The sequence below is a fragment of the Tachysurus vachellii genome, chromosome 8 (assembly GCF_030014155.1).
Source record: "Tachysurus vachellii isolate PV-2020 chromosome 8, HZAU_Pvac_v1, whole genome shotgun sequence".
NCBI classification, from domain to species: domain Eukaryota; kingdom Metazoa; phylum Chordata; class Actinopteri; order Siluriformes; family Bagridae; genus Tachysurus; species Tachysurus vachellii.
The window spans coordinates 18,589,949-18,616,788 of NC_083467.1; the positions used below are offsets into that span (position 1 = coordinate 18,589,949).

The 26,840-nt window shown below is 37.5% G+C and overlaps 1 protein-coding gene across 3 annotated transcripts in view; it reads right to left on the bottom strand.

The window, feature by feature from the left end:
• The window catches only part of raph1a (Ras association (RalGDS/AF-6) and pleckstrin homology domains 1a), a 60,862-nt gene that overhangs the window by 4,788 nt on the left and 29,234 nt on the right, over positions 1-26,840 (bottom strand). For 2 of the 3 annotated variants that reach the window (XM_060876730.1, XM_060876728.1), the window contains 12 exons: positions 19,520-19,639; positions 19,093-19,198; positions 17,983-18,584; positions 16,710-16,784; positions 10,156-10,233; positions 6,636-6,795; positions 4,101-4,222; positions 2,795-2,860; positions 2,519-2,662; positions 1,835-1,945; positions 542-640; positions 330-450 (listed from right to left, as the gene is read on the bottom strand). In XM_060876730.1, coding sequence (XP_060732713.1) covers positions 330-450; positions 542-640; positions 1,835-1,945; positions 2,519-2,662; positions 2,795-2,860; positions 4,101-4,222; positions 6,636-6,795; positions 10,156-10,233; positions 16,710-16,784; positions 17,983-18,584; positions 19,093-19,198; positions 19,520-19,639 — 1,804 coding nt within the window. The remainder of the gene's footprint in view (positions 1-329; positions 451-541; positions 641-1,834; positions 1,946-2,518; positions 2,663-2,794; positions 2,861-4,100; positions 4,223-6,635; positions 6,796-10,155; positions 10,234-16,709; positions 16,785-17,982; positions 18,585-19,092; positions 19,199-19,519; positions 19,640-26,840) is intronic. The other variant, XM_060876731.1, reaches the window with a different exon arrangement.

The window sequence follows — 26,840 nt, forward strand, 5'->3', positions numbered from 1 at the left end:
GGGAGCAAGTGTACCAATATAAAGATTGCTGGTTAATAGTAAATTGTTTATTTCTAATATATTCTGAGAAACAGTAGAAATTATGATATGTAAAAAACATGGCAGGTAGGTCCAAAAAAACAACCTGTGGGTGTATATGGGATATGCACAGACACATCTAATGTGAATCATCTCTGGGCCACAGAGAAACTTGCCTTTCAGACGTTCACGAGACAAGCATGGATGCTTAATTTATAAACCCAAATGGAAATTAAGATTGTACAAAATAAATTACTGCTCTCAGGTAATTCTATTGTGACCTCAAATCACCTGCCACAAATCGAGCTCACCTGGCAGACTCGATGAGCTGGAACCAGACTTCATGCTGGAGCTAGAGAGAGATGACCAGTCATGGGCTGCTTCAGTACGCTTCATAGCCTCCTGGTAATTCAAATACAGCTGCTTCCCATACTACATAAAACAACATGTAACATATGAGATACCTGTTCCAAAAGTAAAAAGCCAAACTGCCTCATGTCACCATCCATAAACAATCTGTTACCTTGGCAATACGTATTCCATTGACCCACTGATGTAGAGATCTGACATCTTCACAACACAGGTACTTGATGTACTGAGACTTCTTTTGAATCTGAGGGTGCTGAAAAAGAAAACATGAATATAACTAAAGTGAGTGAAAGCACTACCAGCTGTAGATTCCTCTACATCACTCCAGGGGGCAGTACAGATCTGTATTGTGAAATAACATTATTTCTACATAGTTTTTGGGCATTACATTCACCTACCTGTAAGAACCTTATCTACCAAGACATACTATGTCTTTGAAATTAAGCAAAAGAAAAAAACACTGAAAAGAGCTTTGGGTACAATGTTTAGTATTTAAAGTTTTAGTAAATGTTTCTCTGGGAGATCTTTAAGATATAGATGATCATTCAAACTAGTCATTTATTTTCTTTCATGGATTACAACATAAAACTTTTGAACACAAAGCCCAAAATGTAAAGCTCAGGATTGCTACTATGATCTTGATTGACATCTTAGTAGTAAGAACATATGCACACAATCACACTATTAATAATTAATCTACTTTATTTTTGTATCTTGACAGCGTTTTACAGCTTGGGCTCAGGTTTGAATATTGGCAGCTTGGTTACACAGAGTTTACAGACTTCAGTGAGACCTCAGTATATTACAATGACTGTGTGGGATCAGTGAGTAATTTAGTCTTTATACTTGACCAAAGACAGGTTTTAGCTGGATAATAAAGTACTTTTATAAATGTTTTTATACACTGTTTATGCAAGCATTTATAAATTCAGCTCAAGCACAAGCTGAGTCTATTTGATATTAAGCCTTCTGTTTATTTTGTGACGCATTAAAGAGGAGTCGTTAGACTTATTCCTAAGGGTTGAGTGTACACACAACATAATATGAGGTCATTATTTATTTTCTGACAACAGTGTTAGATTCTAGATTAGATTTCTTTACCAGGCCAAAAAGTTACAAAAAAATTAGTTTATTTTGTTTGTCTTAAACATTTTGATAAAGGCTTATTTAGTTAGTCGACCAGTTTAGTAACTTTACTCCCTCCTGAAGATGGTTTCATAGTGATAACATCCTAATTATTACTCTACAATAGTATATATTTGTATAAATTGAATGTGACTTTATAGACACATCAGCACTATAGAATAAGTAGTCAGACCTTCCCCTGTTGTTAGGTTTAGTCATAAAAGATGCAAGTGGAAAGGCAAATGGTGCACTTGTGCCTTTATACAGTGACCACTGTGTATTACTGAAAGCACACAATTGTAGTGCAACACTGATTTTGTACCTTAAGAGCCATGCAGTAGTCAGTGGGAGCCTTGTACTTGCTACGGTAATCACGTCCCAGATACACGTTTACATGATCCAGCTGTAGGAAGCATGCTAGGTCTCTAGAAGTCTGTATTGGATGACATGAAGGAAAAGTACAGAGAAACAAGTTAAACAAGTTGTAAAACATGCTAACAGCTTTAAATAGTAAATGGATATATTTTTAAAAAAAATATTGTTTACTCTTAAGATAGGCCTCACATAATATTATTTGAAGTGGTAATAATTTTGAAATAAATGTATCGCAAAAGCAACTTTTTAAAAAAAAAAAATTATATTCCATACCCATATGTCTAAGATGGTTGTATCTTCTTTTCTTTATTGTGGGTGGAGATGTAAAGGATTTATGGTAGATGAGCATGTTATCTTAAAGCCCCACTCCATTATTAAAAATTAAAATTATTTGTCTTTCTAATTTAATACTGCTTTAGTGTTTCACTGTCACATGACCATGCATTTAAAAGCACTCTAAGCACACTGTGTAATCCTTTACTCACAGAGGAATCAATATGAATAACTGCGACTGACTGGCGTGTTTGTGTCAGTACATCAATGTGTTTGTTGTGTGTGTTGTGAGGGCTGTGATACCACAGAGGGAACAACAGATGGAGAAATGAAGAAAAAAAGCTGAGTGAGAACTGACCTTGGCTTTGCCCTTTGGCACATAGTACAGTCCGGAGGCTCGTAAAAGGAAATAGCGCTTCTTCCAGGACTTCTTACCATCTTCTTTAAGCCAGAGCACTCCCTCCATCTCAGGCACACTGATTGAGCTTCCACAAAAACACTCCTACAGACCCACAGAAAGAAAAAAAACAAAAAAACATTTTTCACAGTTTCACTCACAGCATCTACAGCACTGACCTATATAAATCAATGTGTCTTGCAAGACACAAAGGAAGGACTTAACAGCATCCCTCACCTCCAGCAGAGCTTCTTTATTTCTGTCAGTCATCTCACAGGTCTCCTTTCGGCCCAGTAAATAGTTCTGACAAAGTAGAAGAGGCAAAATAAGGTCAACATCTAAAATTACAAAGCCACACTTCCATATTGGCCCTCAACCAAAAAAGAACACTTCCAGATTTTTATTCACCTCATGAAGCCAAAAATCAGATGCTAGAAATAGGTGAAAACAGGAAAAAAGGTCAAAAGTCTGATGGAGCAACACAGACCGAGAAACAAGCAGATAAGACCTTGTGTGACCTTGTAAAGCCTTGTGAGAACGGGATGGACCTATGAGCTCTCAGCCAGACTCAAACTCACCAAAAAAAGTGTACATTTACATTTAAAGCATCAGGCAGATGCTCTTATCCAGAGTAACTTATCTCATTTATACAACCCAGCAGTTAAAGATTAAAGGTCTTGAAATTCAGTTTGATGCTCCTAGGATTCAAACTCACAACCTTTCAATGAATAGTCCTGAACGTTGCCTGAACATTGGCCAAGGTTCTTTTAATACAAAAGTTGCTGCACTTTATTCAAAGTTAGAACTCAGCATATCTTAGCTTCTTTTCAGCCTGTTTATAATCTGTGGTAGGTCATTAAATGTTATTGCAACAACAGTGACATGTTCACCACCAAGACTTTATTATTTAATAAAATAAAATTAAAATTAAATTAAATAAAGGAATTTAAAGCTATTCTGTATTAAATTATGTTGCACGTTGCTTCAGTCTGTACATGACTGTTAACATTTTATTCATTGCTAAATTTTAAAATTACACTTATGTTTGGCCCATTGCTTTTGCCAAGAAGTGTACATTAAACATATCTTCCAATTAGTGATGTAATGCATTATGAACTACAGGGAGTTAGATATAAAAGCTAGCACCTAACTAAGTGTCCCAATATAAGAAGATAACAGACGCTAAGTTACATTTTTAATACTGCTAAGTCATAACTGAACAATAAAAAATATCAGACTGGATATTTTGCTTGTAGTTACCCTTCATGTTCCCTACACCTGCAGATTAACATTAACAATAACTCAAGGTCATTCCCTTCCTTATTTCTGCCCCACTTTGTGATAGTAATGTGTAAACATAGCTTGTTGTAATGGCTACACCCTATAGGCTTATATAGTAAGCTATCAGGTTACAGATTTATTAACTCTACCAGAATGAGAACTGAATTATCACCTTCTAGTCAATGATGAACCAGGTCTGAATCTGATATTTGATTGCATCTTGAGTGATATAAACTGTATGAAGAAAATCAGCACCTCTTACCTGTGGATTCTTAAAGAGAGCGTACTTCTCGATGCGTTCAATGAACATAAGTCTGTTGGTACTGTCTCGAGTCCAGTTCAGAAGGTTTTCCACCAAGTTCTCATGGTCCTCAAAGATCCGCTCTGGAGAATGTGGAAATATGTGATGAAGAGAAGGAGAGAAAGAGGATCATCAGAATCAGCAATATGATCCATTTAAACCAGTGGTGTCAAAAGGTGTAATTATATTTGGCCCGCGAGATCATATCAAATGTGCATTACAGCTGGCTAGCCGCATGCTCCGCTAATAATACAAATCCCAGAATGCCTTGCCACTGTATTGACGTGTAGTCACGAACAGCAAGCTCCCCTCATTCTCTGTTGACAGTCGTTAACAACCATGCTACAGTCACATCGGGCAAGTTAACTCCACCCTCCACAATAATGGCCAAACGAAAGATGGACAATAGGAGCTTTCAAGGCAGGTGGCAGGCAGATTATCTGTTCACGAATATAAAGGACAGACCTGTTTGTGTTGTGTGCGGAGCTAATGTGTCTGTAATGAAAGAATATAACATAAGAAGACACTAGTCGAAAAGTTGGATTTTCATTGAATGAAATTATTATTTTTGGTTGTTAAGATCCACTTCAAAAAGGAACTTAAAATAATACAATGAGAGGCGTAATTTATATTATTTATTTAAATAAGAAATGAACACCACTGATGTATCTTTTATTTCAAATGTAATTTCTTATGTGTTTGTAATATCAAGCTCTGGTTGTTCCAAATCCTGTGTTCAAGCAAAACTAAAGTTTGTTTCCATATGAAAAAGGTTGAACATTACATATCAGTTGCAGTTAATTGTTCAATAAATATTCAGTTTGGCCCGTGACTTTATCTCAGTTTTATATTTTGGCCCACTGTGAATTTGAGTTTGACACCCCTGATTTAAACAATCCAGATTAATGCTCCCGTCATTAAAATGCTCATTAGTTAACAGCATTTTCATAAAGGGTATTTGGTGCTAATGTGTAAGAAATTGCACTTCAAGTAGCAGTCTGTGCCCTCGGGTAGAATCTGTTAATGAGACGCTGCCTCACACACGACAGTGACGTTTATCATGAATTGCAGTAAGCACTCACTGCACTCACTTCAAAGAAAAGACTATAGGACTAAACCTCAAAGTCACATCACTTACACACACCCACATCGCTCTAATGCCACTTACAATCCCCACATCACTGAAAAGCCATTAATACCCACACCAAATCACCCCTACTACTTACACACCCCTCCTCAATTACACATACACACATCCTTTTCTTAGCCATAGCATGAGCAAGTAGAAATCGAGTCCAAGAACTTGCATAACCATTTTTAAACTATAGACAAACTACAAAAAACTCTAAAAGTCAAGACACAAAAATTATGCATGGGATGGAAATCGTTGAGACAAAAAGAAAACTAATTTACTGTAAAGTAATTAAAGCCTTAAAAATAATCTCCTTAATAAGAAATGCTGCTGTGGTAAAGCTGCAGATCAGCTAAAATCTATTAAATCAGATATTAGGTATTAAAACAGCCTTATTTGCTGTTTTCGCTATTGATCCTAATACTCTACTTCTACTACTAATAATAATAGTTATAATAATATTGGTCTTGTGCAAGTGAAACTGAAGTTCCAACTGAATACACACTCTGCAAAACAAACAAGCTATGACCTGAAACGCCAGCTGGAGAAACTGGAAGGTCAGGCTTACTGATGGTTTTTGAATATGATTATATGAAGTAAATATAATGTAGTTCTTGTGAGTTAATCAGAATATAGATTTCATAATCAAATAAAATTTATATCTTAAAAATAAAAAAGAACATATGAAATCTATTAGCTCTTTGAATAATGTATGAAGCTCATGGTAGACATTATCCTCTATTTATAGATATACACCACCATACACAGCAACCTCTAATAACATTTTCAATCTCTTAGCAGCATCACAGGCTGCTCGTGGGCCAACACACCTGAGGACACACCACCACCCAGTCAATAACACACCAGTCGACAGAAGCAGAGACAGACAGTGAGAGGTTTTACAAAGAAAGCGAAGAAAATGAGAGAATTTCTAAATACACAGATTTCGACTAAATTAACTTTATATTCGAATCCAAACTTAACTGTATATTCAGTTAAAAAGTGTAAAGACCTAAACACAAATGTTGTCTATACTTTATTAATAATACTGAAGCCATAGGTTTGGACTTGGTTTTCCCACTAAAACTCTGTAAGTTCATGTTTGTATCTCTATGTACTGTTTTTATATTTTTCTCAGAAACCAAAGTAATCAGTTATAGTGGTGCCATCCTGATATTTTTGCCACAACTGAAAAACACAATAAAAATGTCACCTCTCATGGCAGTCAGTATCAACGTAAAAAAGTTTTTGTGTAAAAAAGGATAGTCAGTGATCTTACTGGTATTTCTCAGTGCTCATCAACAGGTTGATTGAAAAATGAAAAGGAAAGTTAAGTGTTGATGTTGTACGGTTCCACCACTCACCCATTTGCAGTTCATTGATGATCTCCACCAGAGACCAGTCGAGACTGTAACCACAATGTGATTTGTCCAGCAGGCTGTCCAGCACCTGACGCACCGTCTGCCTCTCATCCACCATCATGGTTTTGGAGCTCTCATCAGAAAGATGCACCCGGATCACCAACTGAGGGAAACAGGTGATTAGCTCTTAGTTTTCAGGCTATTATCTGAGAATTTTTCATTGTTTGTATAGTTGAACTACATATATTCTACAGATAAAGCTAAATCTAGACACTGATCCAGATGTATTGGGTGGTAAGTTTCAAACAAACCTTATTATGAAAAAGCATATTTCAGAAACAGTACAAAAAATGTACATACATACAAACATACATACATACATAGTGCAAAAATACATTCAAAATATTTACAAATATTATGTTTGTCATTTGCCATGTCATAGCATGAGGATATTTGCATGTCAAAATTAGACAACAAATCTAATCCAAATTTATAAAATCTAATACAAATGTATTCTGTACTGTTCTGGTTTTTGCTTGAATGATTCTGTGCACTTTATTACGTATTTCTCAATGTGACCACTGGACCAATGTTCTGATTTTCTTATCTGCTTTTTCAGCCCTGATTTGTTACATTTCAAAATAAAGGCAAATATCTACCAGCTGTCTCACTAACTGCAAAAATGTTTTTCTTGTGCTTGCCATGTGTGTGTGAGGTTAATCATTATTTCAGTGTGTGAAACCAATGCCAAACTTTATGCTTAATTTTCATTGCCTGGAATCAGGAACTCCATGACATGAACACACACTGATAAGCAGGATGGTGACTTGACTTAACCCAACCCACAGCATATATAAAAATATCATGTACATTCATTTGTCAACTCTACAGTGTCAAAAACTATTTTAAAAAACAATTTATTGATTTTGGAGCTTAGTTGTAGCAGGTGTAATGGGGAAACAGGAGATCCAGTCACATGAATAATAGGTAGAAAATTACTGTTTTGGCATTTCAGCAGATCTACAGTAACAGGCAAGAGCTCCAAAGTCCACTTTAGTCATAATGCATTTTACTCAAAAAATAAATGAAACCAGCACCTCTGCATGAACGAGCATCAGTAAAATGTCTATGAGCACACACTTGTACAAATCACCTCTCTTTCCCTCTCATCATCTATTCAACACATTCACACTGACCTACTTCTGTCAGCTCACAGTTGGTCAAAAGCTTTCCAACCCAATCCAGCAGAGACACCACTATTTCAATCATACACAAACACACATCATTAAACACACAAACACACACACACACACACACACGTAAATATGTCAATATAACCACATATACTTAAGTATAAGCTGGTTCTATTTATACAGAATGATAGACAACTGACTAAAGACATACTGACATCAATCACAATCTCCTTCACATACTGTACAGAGACACAGAGATGAATTAAACAGTCTAAAACCTTTTCTGTGAGAGCACATACAACCCTAAAGTTATTATTGTTGGCTGTCAGTTTTACATAATCCACTTCACGAGATGTCAAATCACAAACAACTTACACCAACATCATTGTACATGTACATCATTCACACTACAGTGTAATAATGAATCACAGCCTACAGGTTTGTTATCAAGTGTGGAGTTTTGCATGCTCTCCTTGTGTGTGGGTTTTCTCCCGCTTTGTACCTCTCAAAAAAATATGACATATGGTGTTAATGTCTGCGTTTTACATGCTGACTCATAGTATGTGTATATGGTTTATCCTTTTGATGACTCCAACCTCCTTCCCAGAGGTCTGTAGTGTAAATAAGCAGCTCCCAGTGGGACGATCCCAAACATTGCCCCTCTGTGTGAATGATCCAGAGTGTATTCCTCTCTCACAATTCACCACAACTCTAACCAGGATAAAGTTCCCAAAGATGAGGATGTATTTATTCATTACTTGTTAGCTACATTAGCCTCCAGAGTAAAAGTTAAAAAAAATTAATTCATTTACCAAACTTCACTTGGTTAAAAAAAAAAGAGGGAAATCGTATAAATTTATTTCTGACAAAGCTATGACTATAATATTTTTATTGAAAATATCCACCTGGCAGTGACTTCACTATTGTTCCACTTTCTAAACAGCATTCAGTCACTTTTTGAGTTTCAAAAAAAGGAAAACTATTGGCTTAAAACCAGAACTCATTTGCTCCATGGTCAGTCTGCAAGCAGTACTCCTAACATTCTTTACACGCTCGCTTACATGTCTATCTTAACTAGTTTTTAAAAAGCATTTAAGAGATTCTGCTCTGAGAGATTTCAGGGCTTGTGTATGTTTAAAGAGCTCCAAACAGAGTGTGTGCAGTTCATTGACCTGACCCAGAAAACAACACAGCATCTGGTCAGCAGACCCACACAACACAAAGTACATCACTGCAGCTAATAGTTAAAGCATGTAGACACATGCATGCACACAGAAATGCATTTAATGTCCTCCATGTGCTGCTGAGCTCTAGTAATGCTGTTTGTCACACATAATTAGTTTGTGCTTATAACTTTTAAGTTGACATTAAACACTTTAACACGCTACAAAAACCAAAGAAAGAGGAATGTGTCTAACACATACAAGACATTACAGGCCGGTTTCATCGTAGCACTGTGTGAGAATGTGGTGAAAAATCATTAGAAATTCTGTAGTGCACTGATCCGGCAATGTCAATGTGCTGCATACTGCAATGACCTACTTCTGTTCCACACAAGCTTAATCTGTGCAAGAGCATAAATTAATGCTTCTATCATACGATAACAAGGATTATTCTTGCAGTAAATCATACACACAATGCATTACAGAGTTCCAGTAAGAGCAGCATGTACTAGGGCTGGGAAATACTCTCTACTGTTATCTCAATGCTGCAATAAATTCACTTCATGATACATTTTTTTACTGTATTGTGGATATCATCAGGTGCCAAAACATCTATAAGCATATAAATATTACTTTAAGTATAACATATAATCAATTACTCAAACACGAATGTATAAGTTTTTAGCGTTTTTCTTCATTAAATATTGCTTTTTTGTACGTTTAATAAAAATTGTTAGCAAACCTCAGAAAGAGTAGCTATTGACAGCTAACAATACAAAAGCACATCAATTTTGTCATCTGAACAAGATTTTTATAACAATACTTTTTCTCAAAAAGAAGGCAGGTATAATTTTATAATGTCATGGTCATACAAATATGATTTTTCTGTATTGTGTATCGTGTTATAGAGTATCGTGTTATATTTTTACCATATCGTCTACAAAAATATGAACAAGAAACATTTTTGACACTACTTAATACGATTTAAAATGCGAACATAAATGATTATATACTGTACCATGAATATTAATCAATTCAATACAATATGATCCTCACACACTGTAAAGAAATCTATAATAAAGGCATTTTACAGACTTCCTAAGTGAATAATTATACACCATGAACATAAACACGTAAACTTTTTGTCAATTTAAGAAAATATCTTACCTTTTTAACCTGCGCCTCCTTAATCTTCTCCAGGGCGACTCGGATCTTCTCTGCTTTAAGTTTGGCAGCCTGTTCCTCCTACACACAAACACGCACACATGTTCTTTTACTTCACAACTAAATAATGCACATGTTAATTAACTAATCTACTCTTTTTATAACAATAACCTAGTCCTAATATTTTTCTTCCTTCACCACACTGTTGCTCCATTCTTACTCTACCTGATTCCTCCAACAAGCAGACATTGTGATAACAGGTTCAACCAGGCAGGCAGTGCCTCTGATGTTTAGATCCAAAGTGCTACCAAATTAAACAACTCCAATGTATAGAAGGTCTGTTACAATCACATAATATAGAAGTCTGTTCTATAATCCATATATCCTTGTTTCTGGAGATTGAAATGAATCAGGAAACTAGGAATTCCCATTGAAAACGAGACCCACACAGGAACAGGAAGCATCCTTACAAGTCCACTATTATCCCAATTAAGGCACAAAGGGGATGAAAATGAGAAAACTATTCCCAAGATCAAGTTGTTGCTAATCTTGATATCTGGATTCCTGATTCATATGTACAAAGGCAGAGAAATCCTGAACACTGAAAACAGGGAAGGTTTGCAAAACACCAACTCATCCATTACAGACATGAGATACAAAGAGGGAGGGGAAGGAAAGGAGGCGTTCCACAATCATTCTTACACACAAACCCTCCCCTTTTCACTTACAATGCCCATTTCATTTTCTCTGGGAAACACCGTCCCTTTTCTGTAAGAATGCACAAGTGTGTATGTGGGCACACGTTCCTATGACAGCTGTGCAGCGAGATTGGGATCATTCCGAATCAGAGTGTATTATCCTCTTTGTGTTGTAGTGCATCTGACTGGGATACACACTCAGATGATGACTAACCTCTACTGCCTTCAATCAGCTCCCACTAATGAAAACTACTTTTACCACAGAGCTGTTGAATTCTTGAACCTGATTGGTCAAACAGTATTGATTCATTTTCTGTAACAGTCGCTCTGACAATAGTAATTATGGGTTATATGGCAAGCTGCTTTTTCCCTTATTAACAGCTGCTAAATTGCATCTTTACAGAAACTAGCCAGTCTTCCAGATCTTTCATAGCATTAAATATAATAAAAGGTCAGAAAGAATGACATTGTTATATAATAAAAACAAACAAACAAAAACAAATAAACAAGTAACAATTAATAAATTTAATTGCAGTGGTATAAAGGAATACAATACTTCAGGATGTGCTGTTATTGGAAAAAAATCAACTTAAAATAATCCTGTATTACTGGACAATTCTAATATAACAAACATAAAAGGATCAAGAAGAGTCAAGAAGTGCATCCTGATGATATCCTATGCCACAGCAAACAGAAACAGACTGATCATTAACTAAAAGCGTCAACAACCCAACAGATGTTCTCCTGCCCAGCATAAACTAACAGAACTACACAGTTCAGGAAGCGCTGACCAATTAGTTGATTAAAATAATGATCAAACGCTTCAATTTGCCCTCATGCTGAGACAACAGGCCTTCACGCTGGCATGAGTGAGAGTGTGTTGGTGTAAAGAAGCTGAGTGCCTGAGCAGGTGTTGTGCCTGCAGGTATCCTCAGGAAAGGCTCAGAGCTATTACACACACTGATAAAGAGGGCAATAGGAGACAAAAAGGTTTTCACGATACAAAGGACTAAACTTATAGTCCTAAAGTAGAATTTCACATCTTACAGGGCAGATCATTTGTTAACATGCCTCATATTCTCTGTGGCAGAGCTCCATACAACAGGCAATAATTAGAAAATAAATTACATTCAATCCTGTTTTAGATTTATGATCCACAGCTCAGTGAGGACTAATGAAAGAGTTTACATAGTGTACACAAATTTCCCTTAAAAGATAAATTATCATTCAAGTCACTTTTAGTGTCTAAAAGTTTTTTCTTTAGTTTTGTAAGGAAATAATACTGTAGCTAATAAAAGCTCAAGGAAATATCGAGGCATCCCACAATTAAATTTGATATTGATTTAGGGTATTATGATGTGAGTATGTACCTTTTACTCTCTTTGACAATATTCATTTACATTTGGAATTTTACTATTCACATTTTCAAACAGTTTTTAAATGGATTTCAGGTAAAAGAAGAAATTGAAAAAGTACTTAGGCTGTTTTAGGCAGGTTTGAAGAAATGCTGTAAAATAAGAATGCTTTAATTTAAAATATAGATTTTAACTGTCTATTTTTATCAATTTACAAAATGCGAAGTGAGCAAACAGAAGCAAAATTTACATCGAATCATTATGTGGTATGACTAAACTTTTGCTTCAAATAAGCATCTTGCACAGTTTGTACACTTGCACAAAGTCAGGGATTTTGTAAGATTAGTGCCAGGTGTATGATTAAACATGTGATCATTAATTTTATATGTAGGTTGAAACATAGTTATTAACTGAAACAGAAGCTGTAGAGTAGGAGGCGTAAAACTTGGAGATGAACAGCCAAACTCGGCTACTAATGTGAGGTTGTGGAAGACAGTTTCATGTTGTAGGTGATGGCAAGACTGAGCACAGCAACAGGACACAAGGTAGTTGTATTGCATCAGCAAGGTCTCTCCTAGGCAAGGATTTCACAGCAGATTGAGGTTTCAAGATGTGCTGTTTAAGCTATTCTGAAGAAGCACAAAGAAATGGGCAATGTTGAGGACTGTAGACAAAGTGGTTTCCCAAGGAAACCTAATGCAGCAAATAAAGACACATCATGCTTACTTCCCTTTGACATAAAAACATATCCATTAATGATATCAGCAAAGAGCTGGTGAATAGTAGTGGGTCCCAGGTACACCCATCTACTGTCTTGGGAAGTCTGGCCAGAAGTGGTGTTCATGAAAGAAGTGAGGGCAAAATGCAATGCCTCTGACACGCAGGCAGAAAAATGGCAGCAGGTGCTCTGGACTGATGAGTCAAAATTTTAAATGGCTGGCTGTAGCAGGAGGCAGATTGTTTGCCGAAGGGCTGGAGGGTGGTAAAATAATGAGGTCTGCAGGTAACAGTGAAGCATGGTGGAGGTTACTTGCAAGTTTTGGAGATTTTGTCAGGATTAATGGTGTCCTCAGTGCTGAGAAATACAGGCAGATACTTATCTATCATGCAATACTAGCAAAGAGGTATCAGATTGGCCCCAAATTTATTCTGCTGCTGGACAATGACCCCAAACATACAGCCAATGTCATTAAGAACTACCTTCAGAGTAGAGAAGAACAAGGAGTCCTGGAAGTGATGGTTTCTGATCTCAACATCATCAAGGCTGTCTGGGATTACAAGAGCAGACAGGAGGATTTGAGTCAGCCTACATCCACAGAAGATCTGTGGTTAGCTCTCCAAGATGTTTGGAACAACCTCCCGGATGAGTTCAAAAACACGTGCAAGTGTACCTAGAAGAATTGATGCTGTTTTGCAGGCAAAGGGTGCTCACCAAAAAAATGTATTTGATTTGTATTTCTTTTCTAATTATTTACTTTCCTTGTTAACTGATAAAAATAAACTATCAACACTTTTATATTTAAAAGCATTTTACAGCATTTTTTCATACCTGCCTAAAAGTTTCTCTGCAGTGAAGGCAACATGAAGCTGATCATGGCACTGGTCAAAGTGCGCAAGTGCTAAGAGATTTAACTCTACTCCCAGATTAAAGGGGATTAACAAAGCCAAGGCTGCACGTGCTCCGCCTGACCTCTGGCATACACTCCACTGATGACAAGCCTCTAAACCCAGGTTAAACAAACAGGCCAGTGCTTAGCTCCTGACATAACATTCAGGCACATCCAACTAACAGAGTCAGTCCACTCTGGAGTATCACACGAAATTCAGCAGCTACACTACACACAATTTTTGCTTTACATTTACATTACATTTATGGCACTTGTCAGACACCCTTATCCACAGCAACTTGCATTTATCTCATTTATACAGTTAAGCAGTTAAGAGTTAGAGGTCTTACTTAAGGGCCCAGCAGTGTCAGATTGTAAATTTGTAAGATTAAAATCCCAGGACTACCAATCAGTAGTCCAAAGTTTTAACCACTAAGCTTCGATTTTCTATTCCCATCCTTTACCACTAAATCCCTAACTCCATTAGAGCTGCAGGATGCTTGACAACTGCTGTGCTGCCAATGTTGTGTAAGAGTGTTAAACTATAAACCTGTGCATCTCTGTGCCAGTGAAATTCATTAGGATATAAACAGTAAAAGCAGTCCTAAATCAGCACTCTTTTTCCATAAAGACTGATTTAAAAAGCCCTGGTGAGTGGAGTCAGCGATCCACAGCGTTTTGATTGTTAAGCATGAGCTGGTTTGCTCTCAGACTCTTTTGCGTAATTAGGCTGAGTGCTGCTAAGTCATGACCCCTCGGTCACTGCTTTACCTCATTCCTGTGAAGAAACATGCTAAATAGCTCCAGTCAGGCAAGACAACACCATCTACACCAGACATCTCCAAACTTTTTAAGCAACAGACCGCAAGAAAAAAAATTTAATGTACCTGTATATGACACAGAATAGAGAAGATTGAGAAGTCGGTATCATGGAGGAACACTTTTGAAGAAAAAAAGTCCATTCCCTTTATCATCTCTCAATCTTATATGGTACACAGAATTTGTTGTGAGTTGCATTATATCATTTTTAACTGTGCTATTTACTAATTAACTTAATTACTGCCAATTACTAGAAGAATGTAGAAGAGGAAATATTGCTGAATGATTCTTCTACAAGGTTTCTGCCATCAAAAAGCTTCAGTGCATCGACATGATAGAGATCTAGATGTGTGAGATTTAGAGAGCTATTTCTTAAAAGTCTTACTTTACTGGTTGACTGATTCTCTGCTCCCAATGCTGAATACTATCTGAATGAACCCTAAGGGCCCAATGGTCCTTATTCTATACACCCAAAATAATTAACACATTCAACACATTTATATGCATTTTGAATGTTAATTACTGCATGGGGTGGCTTGTGGACACACACACACACACACACACACACACACACACATGCACACACGCACATACACAAGAGTAATAGGAAATGTTACTGTTTCTTTGAAATGTTCCAGAAGTGCATCTGCTGTTTACCTACGGTACACTGAGACACTGCCTGCTGGACTTGTACACCACACAATAGTGATGTAGTCGAGACTGTTCTCTATCTGAACAATAATCTGCATATACAGCATTTGTAAGCTAATGCCAGCAAAACAAGCGAAAAACAGATAACCACCTACAATACAAAATGTTTTTCAGACCTGCCAACTATGAAAAACAACTGTTAGTCATTCTTTTTTCACACTGTGATTGGCTGATTCATGGTTTTTATTGTACAAAAATAAAGAAGATCTCCTTCTGAAGAAGTTTGTGTAGCAAAATTGATAAGTCTTGATTTCTCCTGAGGGAAATATTGTCATAAAATTGTTTTAATTTTTAGCTCATTATAGGGCAATCGTTCCTTAACAAAAAATGTTTCAAAGACAAAAAGATTTGACTATGAATAGCAATCAGTCTGGAGCTAACTAACAAAGAGTAGTCATTTCAAAATAAACGATTTTTTGGTAACTAGATTCTCATGTTATCCAAGAATATCTAAAATATGATTTGTGTGTGTATTTTTAGGTTGTACTGAATGGCGATCAATTTCAATCTATTTCTTGTAATCCTATTTTTTTTACACTATTTTTAAACAAAAATAGCCACATTTATAATTTAAACAGACAGAAATGTCAAGTATAATGTATATTAAACCTTTTCCTCTTTTTAAAACCTTTTTGTCTTTGATTTAAAAAAAAAAAACTATTAATAAAACACACATTAAGACTTGGTTGTGATGAGCTGCGTTTTTGCAGCAGGGAGGCTGAATCATCACTCAGAATGCTGACACATGCAAACACATGCTTTTCATATCAACACTGGGCACGCTGTCGTAGTGCTAGACCACACTCCTCCTCTTCACTCCTTTCGGATGCCAGTATGATTTTCTTTAGTCTAATTATAAGAATAATGATCAGAATTAGAAGTGATGGATGATTGCTGTGAGCATGCTGGGATTTATGTTACAATAATGATCAAAACTAATGTGTCTAGCATTACGACTATAAACATTACCAACACATGACACAGACAAGCAGTGCAGAGTTCAAACCAAAACCGGTCACAACATTCCCGAAGTACAGTAGGCTTTTTAATGGAAAAGCCAAGACACTAATAATAATAGTAATGTTAAACAAAATAAAACAAAATAAGAGGCACATTTAAGTTTAAGAGGCACATTATTTACTGTTGAATGATTCAGAATAAATGGGTGGACTGAGGTTCATCATCAGACCAAGTATGACACAAACTAAGAGAAACGTAAAGCCAACATGCAAGAGAAAAGAAAAGGAAAATGTTCATGTTTCATCATTGACCACTCAGGGGGTCGTAACAACAGCCAGAGAAAGTGATGTTAACAAGCCACCAGGACAGCGTGATCACATGCAGGCAGACAGAAATCAGGGTGTCACCTTTGTCAGCAGGTGAGAGGGCTTTCCTGCAATGTTTTTCAGAATCAGAGAAGTCTCCCTGTCCAGATACGAGTGCTTTGAGCGACAGAGAGAGAGAGAGAGAGAGAGAGAGAGAGAGAGAGAGAGAGAGAGAGAGAGAGAACAGTGCTGTGATTATCAGTGAGCTGCAAATCTGTGAAAGCACAGCAGATGAAAGCCAGTGGTAGTCACAGAACCTGTAAATGTAAATGAGAGGAATCTATTTAAATACTTTACATCATAAGATTTAACACATTTTATTACGAGATTCTGCTTGCGATGGTCATGCATTAGAACTGAACTGTATGTGACTGATGCAGTAGTTCGCTAGAAAGCTTGTCTCCTGCAGATTATAAATGATCTCAGTCATATTGTCTATGTGTCAGTGACGGGGGTGTTGAAGAGAAGCATCTCTGACATCACAGTGAGATTATTAAGTCATGATATTGTTTCTGTACCAAATTTTTTGCTTTTATGTATTCACACACAGGGCTTCTTCTATCTTACAACATAAATACTGAGTCAAATGATGAGCAAAATTATTTCAGCTCTGAGATGCAGTTTGATGTGTATCTGTAGATCTCTTGACTTTAAAAAACAGACATGTGGAAACCTGAAGCTTTAACTTAATCTCCTCATCTTCTGCCTCCATCTCCCTCATTTTTTGTCCCTTTTCTATAACAATAAAGGCAGCAGTTCTCTGCTGTTCTTCTTTGCTGTAACCCCATAATGGTTTGATTTAATAAAATAAAATGATTGGTGTGTATTTAAACTGCACTCTCCCTTTAAATTCCAGTAAGGTGTCCAAGTCTATCTGGGGGAGAGAGCTGCCAGGAAAACAAGTCAATCCATCACTGTGCAGCTATCTTACTGTCCACGTGTCTCCGGACTGGATGTCTGTCAGTTTGGACTGAGGCGGTCTAAAGTGGCAGGATCTGTTTGTGATCGGAACAGATAGTGCAGTGAGAGTGGGAGGCTGGGAATGTGGAGCTTAGATGCTGTCTAGATGAAGAATGAGAGGCTGACTGTGAAAAAATTCTGGCCTATTTACCACATCAACTCAACCAAACACACACACACACACACACACACACACACACACACACACACACACACTCAAACGTTTTAGCTAATTAACTCTGTATTATAGTCAGAATTATAACTACTTTATTTTATTTTATATTGTATTTTAGATTTAACTTGTCAAAAAGATGTTAGCTGAAGATGTTACTGTCTATATTGATGAGTCTGTTACCTCTGTGGTCTGGTGGCTATGCTCCTGTAGACTGTCCTGCTCAGGCTGCCTTAACTTGTCCATTTCCAGTGAGTCCACACTGGATGCTGAGGCAGAGTTGATGCTGGAGCGAGACGAGTGCACAATGGATCTCACCTCATGCTCGATGACGGTTCCTACCGAGCCTGTGCGCCGGTGATGCTGATGAGCAGGTCTCCTCATGGTAGAAGAAGAATATGGCGCTGAGGAAGTGGAGGCGAGGGAAGTTGTGCTGAGACGTGCTGCATCATCCATGCTCTGCGAGGCACGCTCTAGCTGGGCCGTGATGTCATCCAGGGAGAAATTGGAAGCCAGTGCAGGCCTAATGGTAGATGCAGGAGACACACGAGTGCTGCTGCTACTGCTGCTGCCTCCACTTCCTCCACTGCTGCCTCCACTTCCAGTGTGCTTCACACTGTGGCTACGGCCAGCTGGAGGTTTCTGACGTACTTTGGCTTCTCCAGTCAGGCCGAGGCGTGCGGAGCCACTGCTTGGTTTGCCGATGGTGCTCAGCTCCTGCTCGATAGAGCACAGGTCGGCCATTAGAGCATCCAGATCCACAGAGTCCCCCTGGTTTAGAGCCTCTGTGAGACAAAGCAAAGAAGCGGTTACTGGGGGTCAAAGGCAGTTGATGTGACTTGCACTAAATTGTTATATATTTCTAAAGTGCTTTAAACTCCATATTCCAGATGCCCTGAGCATCTACTATGTAGGGTTTAATGTGTGTCTAAAGCTCAGGATAAAAGGTCTGAGATTAGAAATATTTAGAATTTGAAAGATTTTAGCTTAAAGGTACAGTTTGTAATTTTTACAGCCATTGTCATTTTTCTGAAGCTGTTAAAACTACAGATGCCTTTAAATGAACAAGGTGGAACTGAGAATTTCTGTTTCCTGCCTTGTTGATTATGCTTATCATTACTCTTCTGATCACTGCATATTGACTGCAATTCCTAACTCTTAGATCACATTTGTCCACCTGACTACACTACACTGAATTTGTGAATCCCTACACACAGATCCTAACTATGTCCCAGAGTCTATTTGTTACAGAGTGTGTGTCTTTGGGTATAAAATGTGGCACAGCAAACTGACCATTGATGTTGTATATGGAGAAGCGGTACGAGAAGTTTGCCATGTTCGTCTCCTGTCTTAGAGGAGCTTTCTCCACCCCTTTCTCTGACTTTCCATCATCCAGACTCTACAAAACATACAAACACATTATTTCATTAAAGTATTCAGAGACTTTTTTAAATACATGTCTATTAACTTTGATGGACTATTTATATACAATAATAAGCAGGGTATGAGTACTACACAGTCTCTCAATCAAATCAAATGTTTACAGTCAAATTAGGACAGGTTAAGACCAACAAACATCTTTACGCAACTTCATGGTTTGAGTCACATTCTTAATAAACAAGGCAATAACCACAGTCTATTAATAAGTGGTCTAATGGAAAACATTCTCAATTCATGTCAATGTATTCACTAGAGTCAAACAAACACACACCCCACATACCTTGGTTAGCTTGTCCAGCTCCCCGAGCCATGCTCCAAACATCTGATCCAGGTCCTGGTCTTCCTTATCACTGTCTTCCTCAGCAGCATGGTCCAGCTCGTCATCTGAGAACTGCTCCATCTGAGGAACAAACACATTATTAAGTTACATACCATTTTATATCTTTATTAATTTTTTTAAAGCATCATAAAACACATACCTACATATATACATACACATATATAGATAGAAACTTAAAATTATCTTACACTGCCCTCTGCTGTTCATCTGTAAATAAACCCCCCATCCTACACAACAGAGGACGATCAAACCTTGTTTTTTTACGCTATGTTTCCACAATTGACACCATCAGTACCGACTAAAACAACAACGAAAACATCTCTGACGTGCCGAGCAACAATGTGAGTGATTTATTAATGATGTAGAGAGCAAGGCCTGCAGTGCATATAAACACATGGGATAAACAGATGTAAACCATGTGTGTCTGTGTGTGTGACTGTGTGAGAAAGTGAGAAACAAAGAGAAAGAGCAGAAGAGGGACAGACAGGCTGACAGACAGACAGCAGTACACTTGGACATCATCTGCTATTGTCCATTAAAAAGAGCAAGCAATCTGTGACAAAACAAATAATAGAATATCCTGGCAGAAAAACACAAAATAATTTAAACATATTGTTTTCTGATCTACTTTAGCAAAAAAGCAGCCCTTTCTGTGCTTAAGGCTAAAACTAAAGACAAAACTGACACAAAAGTATATGAAAATAATCAAGTTTTATGCAATGAATCCACAAAATGATCCCTGCTCTAGACATGGTACCTCATGTAGAGGTAGATTGAATCAAATTTATTTACATTTCCTGTGTCTAACCCTTATATTATTTAACATCAAAATCAAAAATCTTATTGTCAACAAAGAATTTGAAGAATCAAATAATAAAGATGTAATAAGAGGAACAAACCAATGAAAGACCAGTTCAGGGTCTCTGCTTATTGTTGTGCGTCTCCCTCAGAAAGCTTCACCGCATCAACAATTATACATTTCTTTGTTAGACTACAATTTTTAAAATATAGTGGAGCGTCTGCTCTACAAGCCCCTATTTATGAGCTGTTACTGTATAAACACTATACTATAATAATGAATACTGTATTAATATTGCGACCCATGTTATTTTTGTCATTTTTTCACCCCACTATCTATAAATAAATGTAACTGGTCGCGAAGCATGTATGGGTTTTTTCCCTTGTTAAGTCGTGTTATTGCTGATTCTGTTCCCACTGACAGTGAAGATACTGAAAACGGAGAGCCAGAGTGTGAAAAGCTGGGCATCAGTCAGCAGAATGCTGTCTGGTTAGATGATTTAGGAGGGTGTCAGTACTTCTGATACAATTTTGTGTACCTCAGCAGATACACGCATCACAGGCATGAGCACATCTCAACCGCCAAGAGATTAGCATTACTGCCCTATTAAACAAAATCTGCGTGGATTTGTACATTTTAAAGCAGCATTTGACCTCCAGAGGGTGTGTTCCAACATGTAAACTGAATAATACAACACAACACTGTACTCATGTTGCTACACGGATAAAAGTGGAGTCAACATTCTGCAACTCACCAAACGCTTCATCTGGGCTCAAGTCTTCCCAGGCTATTTCAGCCAGCTTTTTTTCTCTAAACGTATAAAAATAGCTGGCGCAAAAGTGAACACGAGAATGGAGGGAATTAAAGAGGAGCTTTTTATGCAACAGTGCTACAATTAGCTCACTGTGGTTATCTGCCCTGTGATTTGGGCTGGGTTTGGCAAGCATAGGGTGTAGGACGTTTGCTATCTGAGACATAGGCACACACCCTAGCCCAGCAGGAATGGGCATGGGAATGTGTGTGAGACACCGTCACAGATCTAAAATAAGCAGGAGTGCTAATCTTGGATCAAAGTTTGCCTAATTTGTCATTCGGCCATTAAAGTATTTAGACAGAAGTGACCGCTGTTTGTCATAGTGAGATCAGTGCTATGATGGTGGCTAAAATGAGCTCAAAAGGGGAGGAAACTAATCAAAACAAACCCAATGACTATGTAGTTCCAGTCAAATTGCAACATTTCTACCAGACACAGCAATACAGCTGAAAACACACTACAGTGTGCTGAAGGTTTCCCACTAGTGTTAATAATAAACATTAACAACAGTAGCAACAACTGAAGATTTTACAACAAACAAGTTTTAGATGTAACTAAAATCTGCTAATAACACATCTGAAATAAGGGGGAAAAGCTACACTACTTTTCTTTAACTGTCGGGTTCAAAAAGAGCTTCTATCTAGCTTTGCTGGGTCTCATAACTATATACTAACAAGTATATCATTATATGAAATTTTAAAATACTATTTTTGATTCCCAATATAGCAGCAGTCTAGCATGAGTACAAAAATTTTTTAAATACTTGTGTAACAGATTAACAGGATTATTTTTTTTACTTAAGTCTGGTTTACTAAGAAACTTACATCTCTTTTTGGTGCATACAAACACTGGTAAGAAGTGAATTCATATTGAGCAAGAGTACTTAGCTACAGTATGGTTCACTGCTCAGTGGAAATATATGCCATAATATAGCAAAAAAACCTCTTAGTCCTCTTAGTACTCCAGTTTACCCACAGACATGCATTGTAGGCTGATTTGAATTGATAAATTGTCCATTGGGAGTCTTGAGGCTCTGTTTTGGTAGATTTATGTACATCAATTTAATATAAAGTGATCAATCATGCTCTGAATTGTTCATTTTATGCCTGGTCTTCATCCTGCTTCATCATGTTGCTCTGCTGCCAATCGAGCACTACAGCAGCCACACACAGCTGTACCACTGCTTCTTATCATATTACACACATATACATGCATACAGCTAAGCTAGCGCCTCATTCTGATGGAGTAAAGCATGGCCTTGGAGCACAGGACGCACTGATCTGTATGTGGAGGAGGACAGTCTAATGTGAACAGGAAATGAGCAGGATGTAATGGATTCCTCATTCTCCCTCTTGGGTTGCTGCGTTGCATAAGTCATCCCTCCTCCCTCCTCCTAGAAAGGCCAAAGCTGACTGACACATACTGTATAATAGGGCACGAGCAAAAATGCAGAACATAGTTGCTCTTTAAGGATTTTTTTCCAAGATGGAAAACATCTGCAAAGTTACATAACATGCCACTAAAAGTAGTCATTTAAAGTTTATCGGAATAAACATCAGTGCTAAATACCAATGTACTTGGTGTAGTTGATTTGGAGTAGTTGATCAGACCAGGATTATTTAGGGTGATTAAAAAGATTGTGAGTTCCCCAAGCTATCACTGCTGGGTCCTCGCGCAAGGCCCCTAACCAACAACTGTTCAGTTGTGATTTATCAATATGTGATAATGTAAGTCGCACTGGATAAGAGCGCCTTCCAAATCCCAGAAATGTAAATGTAAATATGATCAAGATCACTTGAGGTGATCGGGATTGTTTGATCTGATTATTTTAAATTAGACTATCTGAGTTCATTGAAATTGAAAATTGATAGATCGAGATTCATTAAGATTGTCTGAGGTCATTAGGACTAATTATTATAATTAGCCCATTAATCCATATTAAAATAACTGTAACTAATATAAACTTTGAAATATAATAAAATCACTGCACTATCATATTCTAATGCCATTTTCCACAGTCACAGCTTTCAATATCTTAACTATTTGTATCTATGTTTTTTTTTCTTTCAACACTATGTAGTTGAGGTTTAATTTTATTTAAGTTTATTATACAGTAAGTTTATACAGTAAGTTTATTTCAAAAACAATACAGTCTTTGTTATTCTAAAATACTACACAGTAAATATACACCGGCTTCCATTTGATTTTAAATAGCCCGTGATGTAAACGCTACAGAATTTTTTTTTTTTGTTTTTTTAATAAATAGTAATAGGGGGCACGGTGGCTTAGTGGTTAGCACGTTCGCCTCACACCACACAGGGTTGGGGGTTCGATTCCCGCCTCCGCCTTGTGTGTGTGGAGTTTGCATGTTCTCCCCGTGCCTCTGGGGTTTCCTCCGGGTGCTCCGGTTTCCTCCCCCGGTCCAAAGACATACATGGTAGGTTGATTGGCATCTCTGGAATATTGTCCGTAGTGTGTGGTTGCGTGAGTGAATGAGAGTGTGTGTGTGCCCTGCGATGGGTTGGCACTCCGTCCAGGGTGTATATTGTCTTGATGCCCAATGACGCCTGAAATCAGGCTCCCCGTGACCAGAGGTAGTTCGGATAAGCGGTAGAAAATGAGTGAGTGAGTGAGTGAGTGAGTAAATAGTAAAATGATACATAACATTCAGTAGTTACATTCAGTAGCGAACATCCATCCATATGGAATGTGCTTTTCTTCATATCTTCAGCAGTGTGTGAATAGCTGCCATTCCTATCCTGTGAGCTCAAATCTCAGGCAGTGTTTCCCACAGTCAGCTCCATGCTGTCTGTAAATAAAGACCACAACTGACTCTGTGACCTTAGTGTCAGAGGTCAGTGTGTTTAGGGAAGAAGATTCAGTCCGAGTCACACTAAAGCACCATGTGTACTAATGCCAGATTCAGTCATGTGATACTCCTGATCTACAATCCAGCAGGGACATGAGGATAAGAGTGACCATATAACTGACATGTTGAACACAATAAAGTGAAATCAAAAAGGGAAACAAAGGTTTAAAGGCATGTAACATAACATATAACAAAGGTCTACACACTACTGCTAAATATTAGTTTCAAAATGACTAGGTATGTTTCCATTCAAATTTCAGACATTTTACTGATTATTTGAAGTGAATCCAGACCAGGATTATTTAAGGTGACCATAATTAAATTAGGTTAAAGCCTCTACACGTCTTTACAGTTCCTAATTCTCAATAATTAGTCATGAAAACAAATTAGATAGACCAGCTCTCTTCCGTAGGTTGTTAAAAATGGAAACGTGGCAGCTTTAAAGTGAGGTTATGACCTGAGGACATTCTTCAGGCAGCAAATGCAACAGACTACTTATACAAAAAAGTGAGGATGTGTAAGAAGAAAGCAGCTGGGGTGTGAGCCCTGATCCATAACACACATCCAACATAAAGCTTAAAAAGCTCTCAAGTTGAACCTGTCCAGGTTTCTGCTGAAAGTCTGCACATTTAACCTCAGAAAACAAAACAGCTCAGCCAAATACATGGCCTCAATTGACTTTCCAGCCATACAACAGAAGGCCATTTTTTTCCACTTCCCTTTAACCTTTTTTCCACATGACTGTATGTTTACATTTGATGCCTCATTCCTGGGTTTCCACATTCTGACACTTGACCCATGAGCTCTAGGAATAACCACAGTAACAGTTCAGCCATATGGCAGCCTATTCCTTATAGAAAAGTGTGTATGTTTAAAAAAGCAGCTGTCAGTAAGACAGCAATGTGCAGCAAAGAGCTTTTGAGTGGAAGTTGGATCTGTATAATAATAATCTCAGAAATCCTGAAATCCACTCCGTAATTTCACCAGTCCTAAAGTCTTCTGTTACCACTGTACACAAAGATTGGGAATAGACCAACCAGTGCCGCTCAGTCCACAGTGATATCTCTCACAGGAAGCCAGATTTATCTAAAGTCTAGACTCCTTCTTTAAAAACAGATATACTTGACTACAATTAAGATTTTGAATTGTTTATTAACACCATGATGCTTCTAGGACAAATATATAAAATTATATCACTACACTTGATAACCTTAACGTGACATGCATATACATATATATCACAATGTACAGGTTTGATTTGATCTTCAATGAACAGCTGGAAAACCTAAAGAAATACTGTGTTCAATACTTTTATTTAAGTTCAACAGAAATAAATACAAACAGGAAATGGGGTAAAAATCTGTACAACATTTGTTATATTTTAAAATGGCAAAGATATGTCTATATCAAAGATATATTGTATTTAAACCTAGCACACAATCTATATTATTACAATATTGTACACACTGTCACTGTACTCAGCACTAGATGTGACACACTCTTACTTTACACATTGTGGACTTAAAAGTTAAAGATTCTGTAATGCATACATACACACACACACACACACACACACACACATACACACACACACACACACACATACACACACACACACACACACACACACACACACACACACACACACACACACACATACACACACACATACACACACATACACACACACACACACACACACACACACAAAACATGATTGAGACATTTTCCATCAGGCATGTGTGTAAGCAGTAACACACAGCTGCATGACTGTGGACACCAAAAATAAAATGAGGAAAAAACAGATTGTCTTTCTGTTGCAACACAGCTCAGAAAGGGGATCTCAAAAGACATTTTTCTACTAGTCTATGGAAAACTTCACGGATGTAAAAATATGACGAAGTTGGTTGTGGAGACGGTTGCTATGCTGAGATGCTTTGTTTTTGTTGTAGTGATTAATGTAATATCACATTACACTAGTGCTGTATTCCAACACAGCTACACTAAATTCCAAGCTGCTTCAGCTGGAACAACAGACAGCCACTTCAGCACTACCAGGACAAATCAAGCTGATCACGGACTGTCTTATTATGAATTATTCGATTTTTTTTATAGTTTTATAGTAGAGTACAAAAACCTCTTGTCCAGAAACAATAACAATCATTTAAACTTGGTCAAAAAGGCAGCAGTGTTGAAGACCACTTTCACCAGTCCAGTAGCACTGTGGCCATGTTGGTGGATGACCTTAAAGATTTGATTTCATATTTGACTTTATGAGCTGTATTTGTGTTTAACCACAATAAGCTGCTCGCATCAGGCTGAGTCCTAAACTGTGGTACCGAAAGCGAGTGGGAAGTGGGACAGAAAGAAAGAAAATCAAATTAGACCCAGATCTTTTTCAATACTTTCAGTCCTTTTCCCTTGCCATAATTTCAAAGAGAAAAACAAATGCAGTGATGCTCGCAGAGGAATATCTGGCCTCAGCCGCTGTAGGAAAAAATGAAAATGAATCGGCAAGAGACTCTCACTTCAGTATTCCAGATGTGAAGCCGAAGCAACACCACGCATGCAACTCGCACACAAGCACACTACAAACTTTATGACTATTACAGCAGAGCAGCAAAAACAGAAGAAAGACAAGCATTAGTGTTAAAAAAATCTGTGTATGAAAATTAGTTAATAATCATTAGGTGATTTTTTTTATTCCCATCATGATCTGTCCGTGTGTCTGTAATCTGTCTTTGCACAAACTGATGCTGACCGGCTGAAAATGCCAATT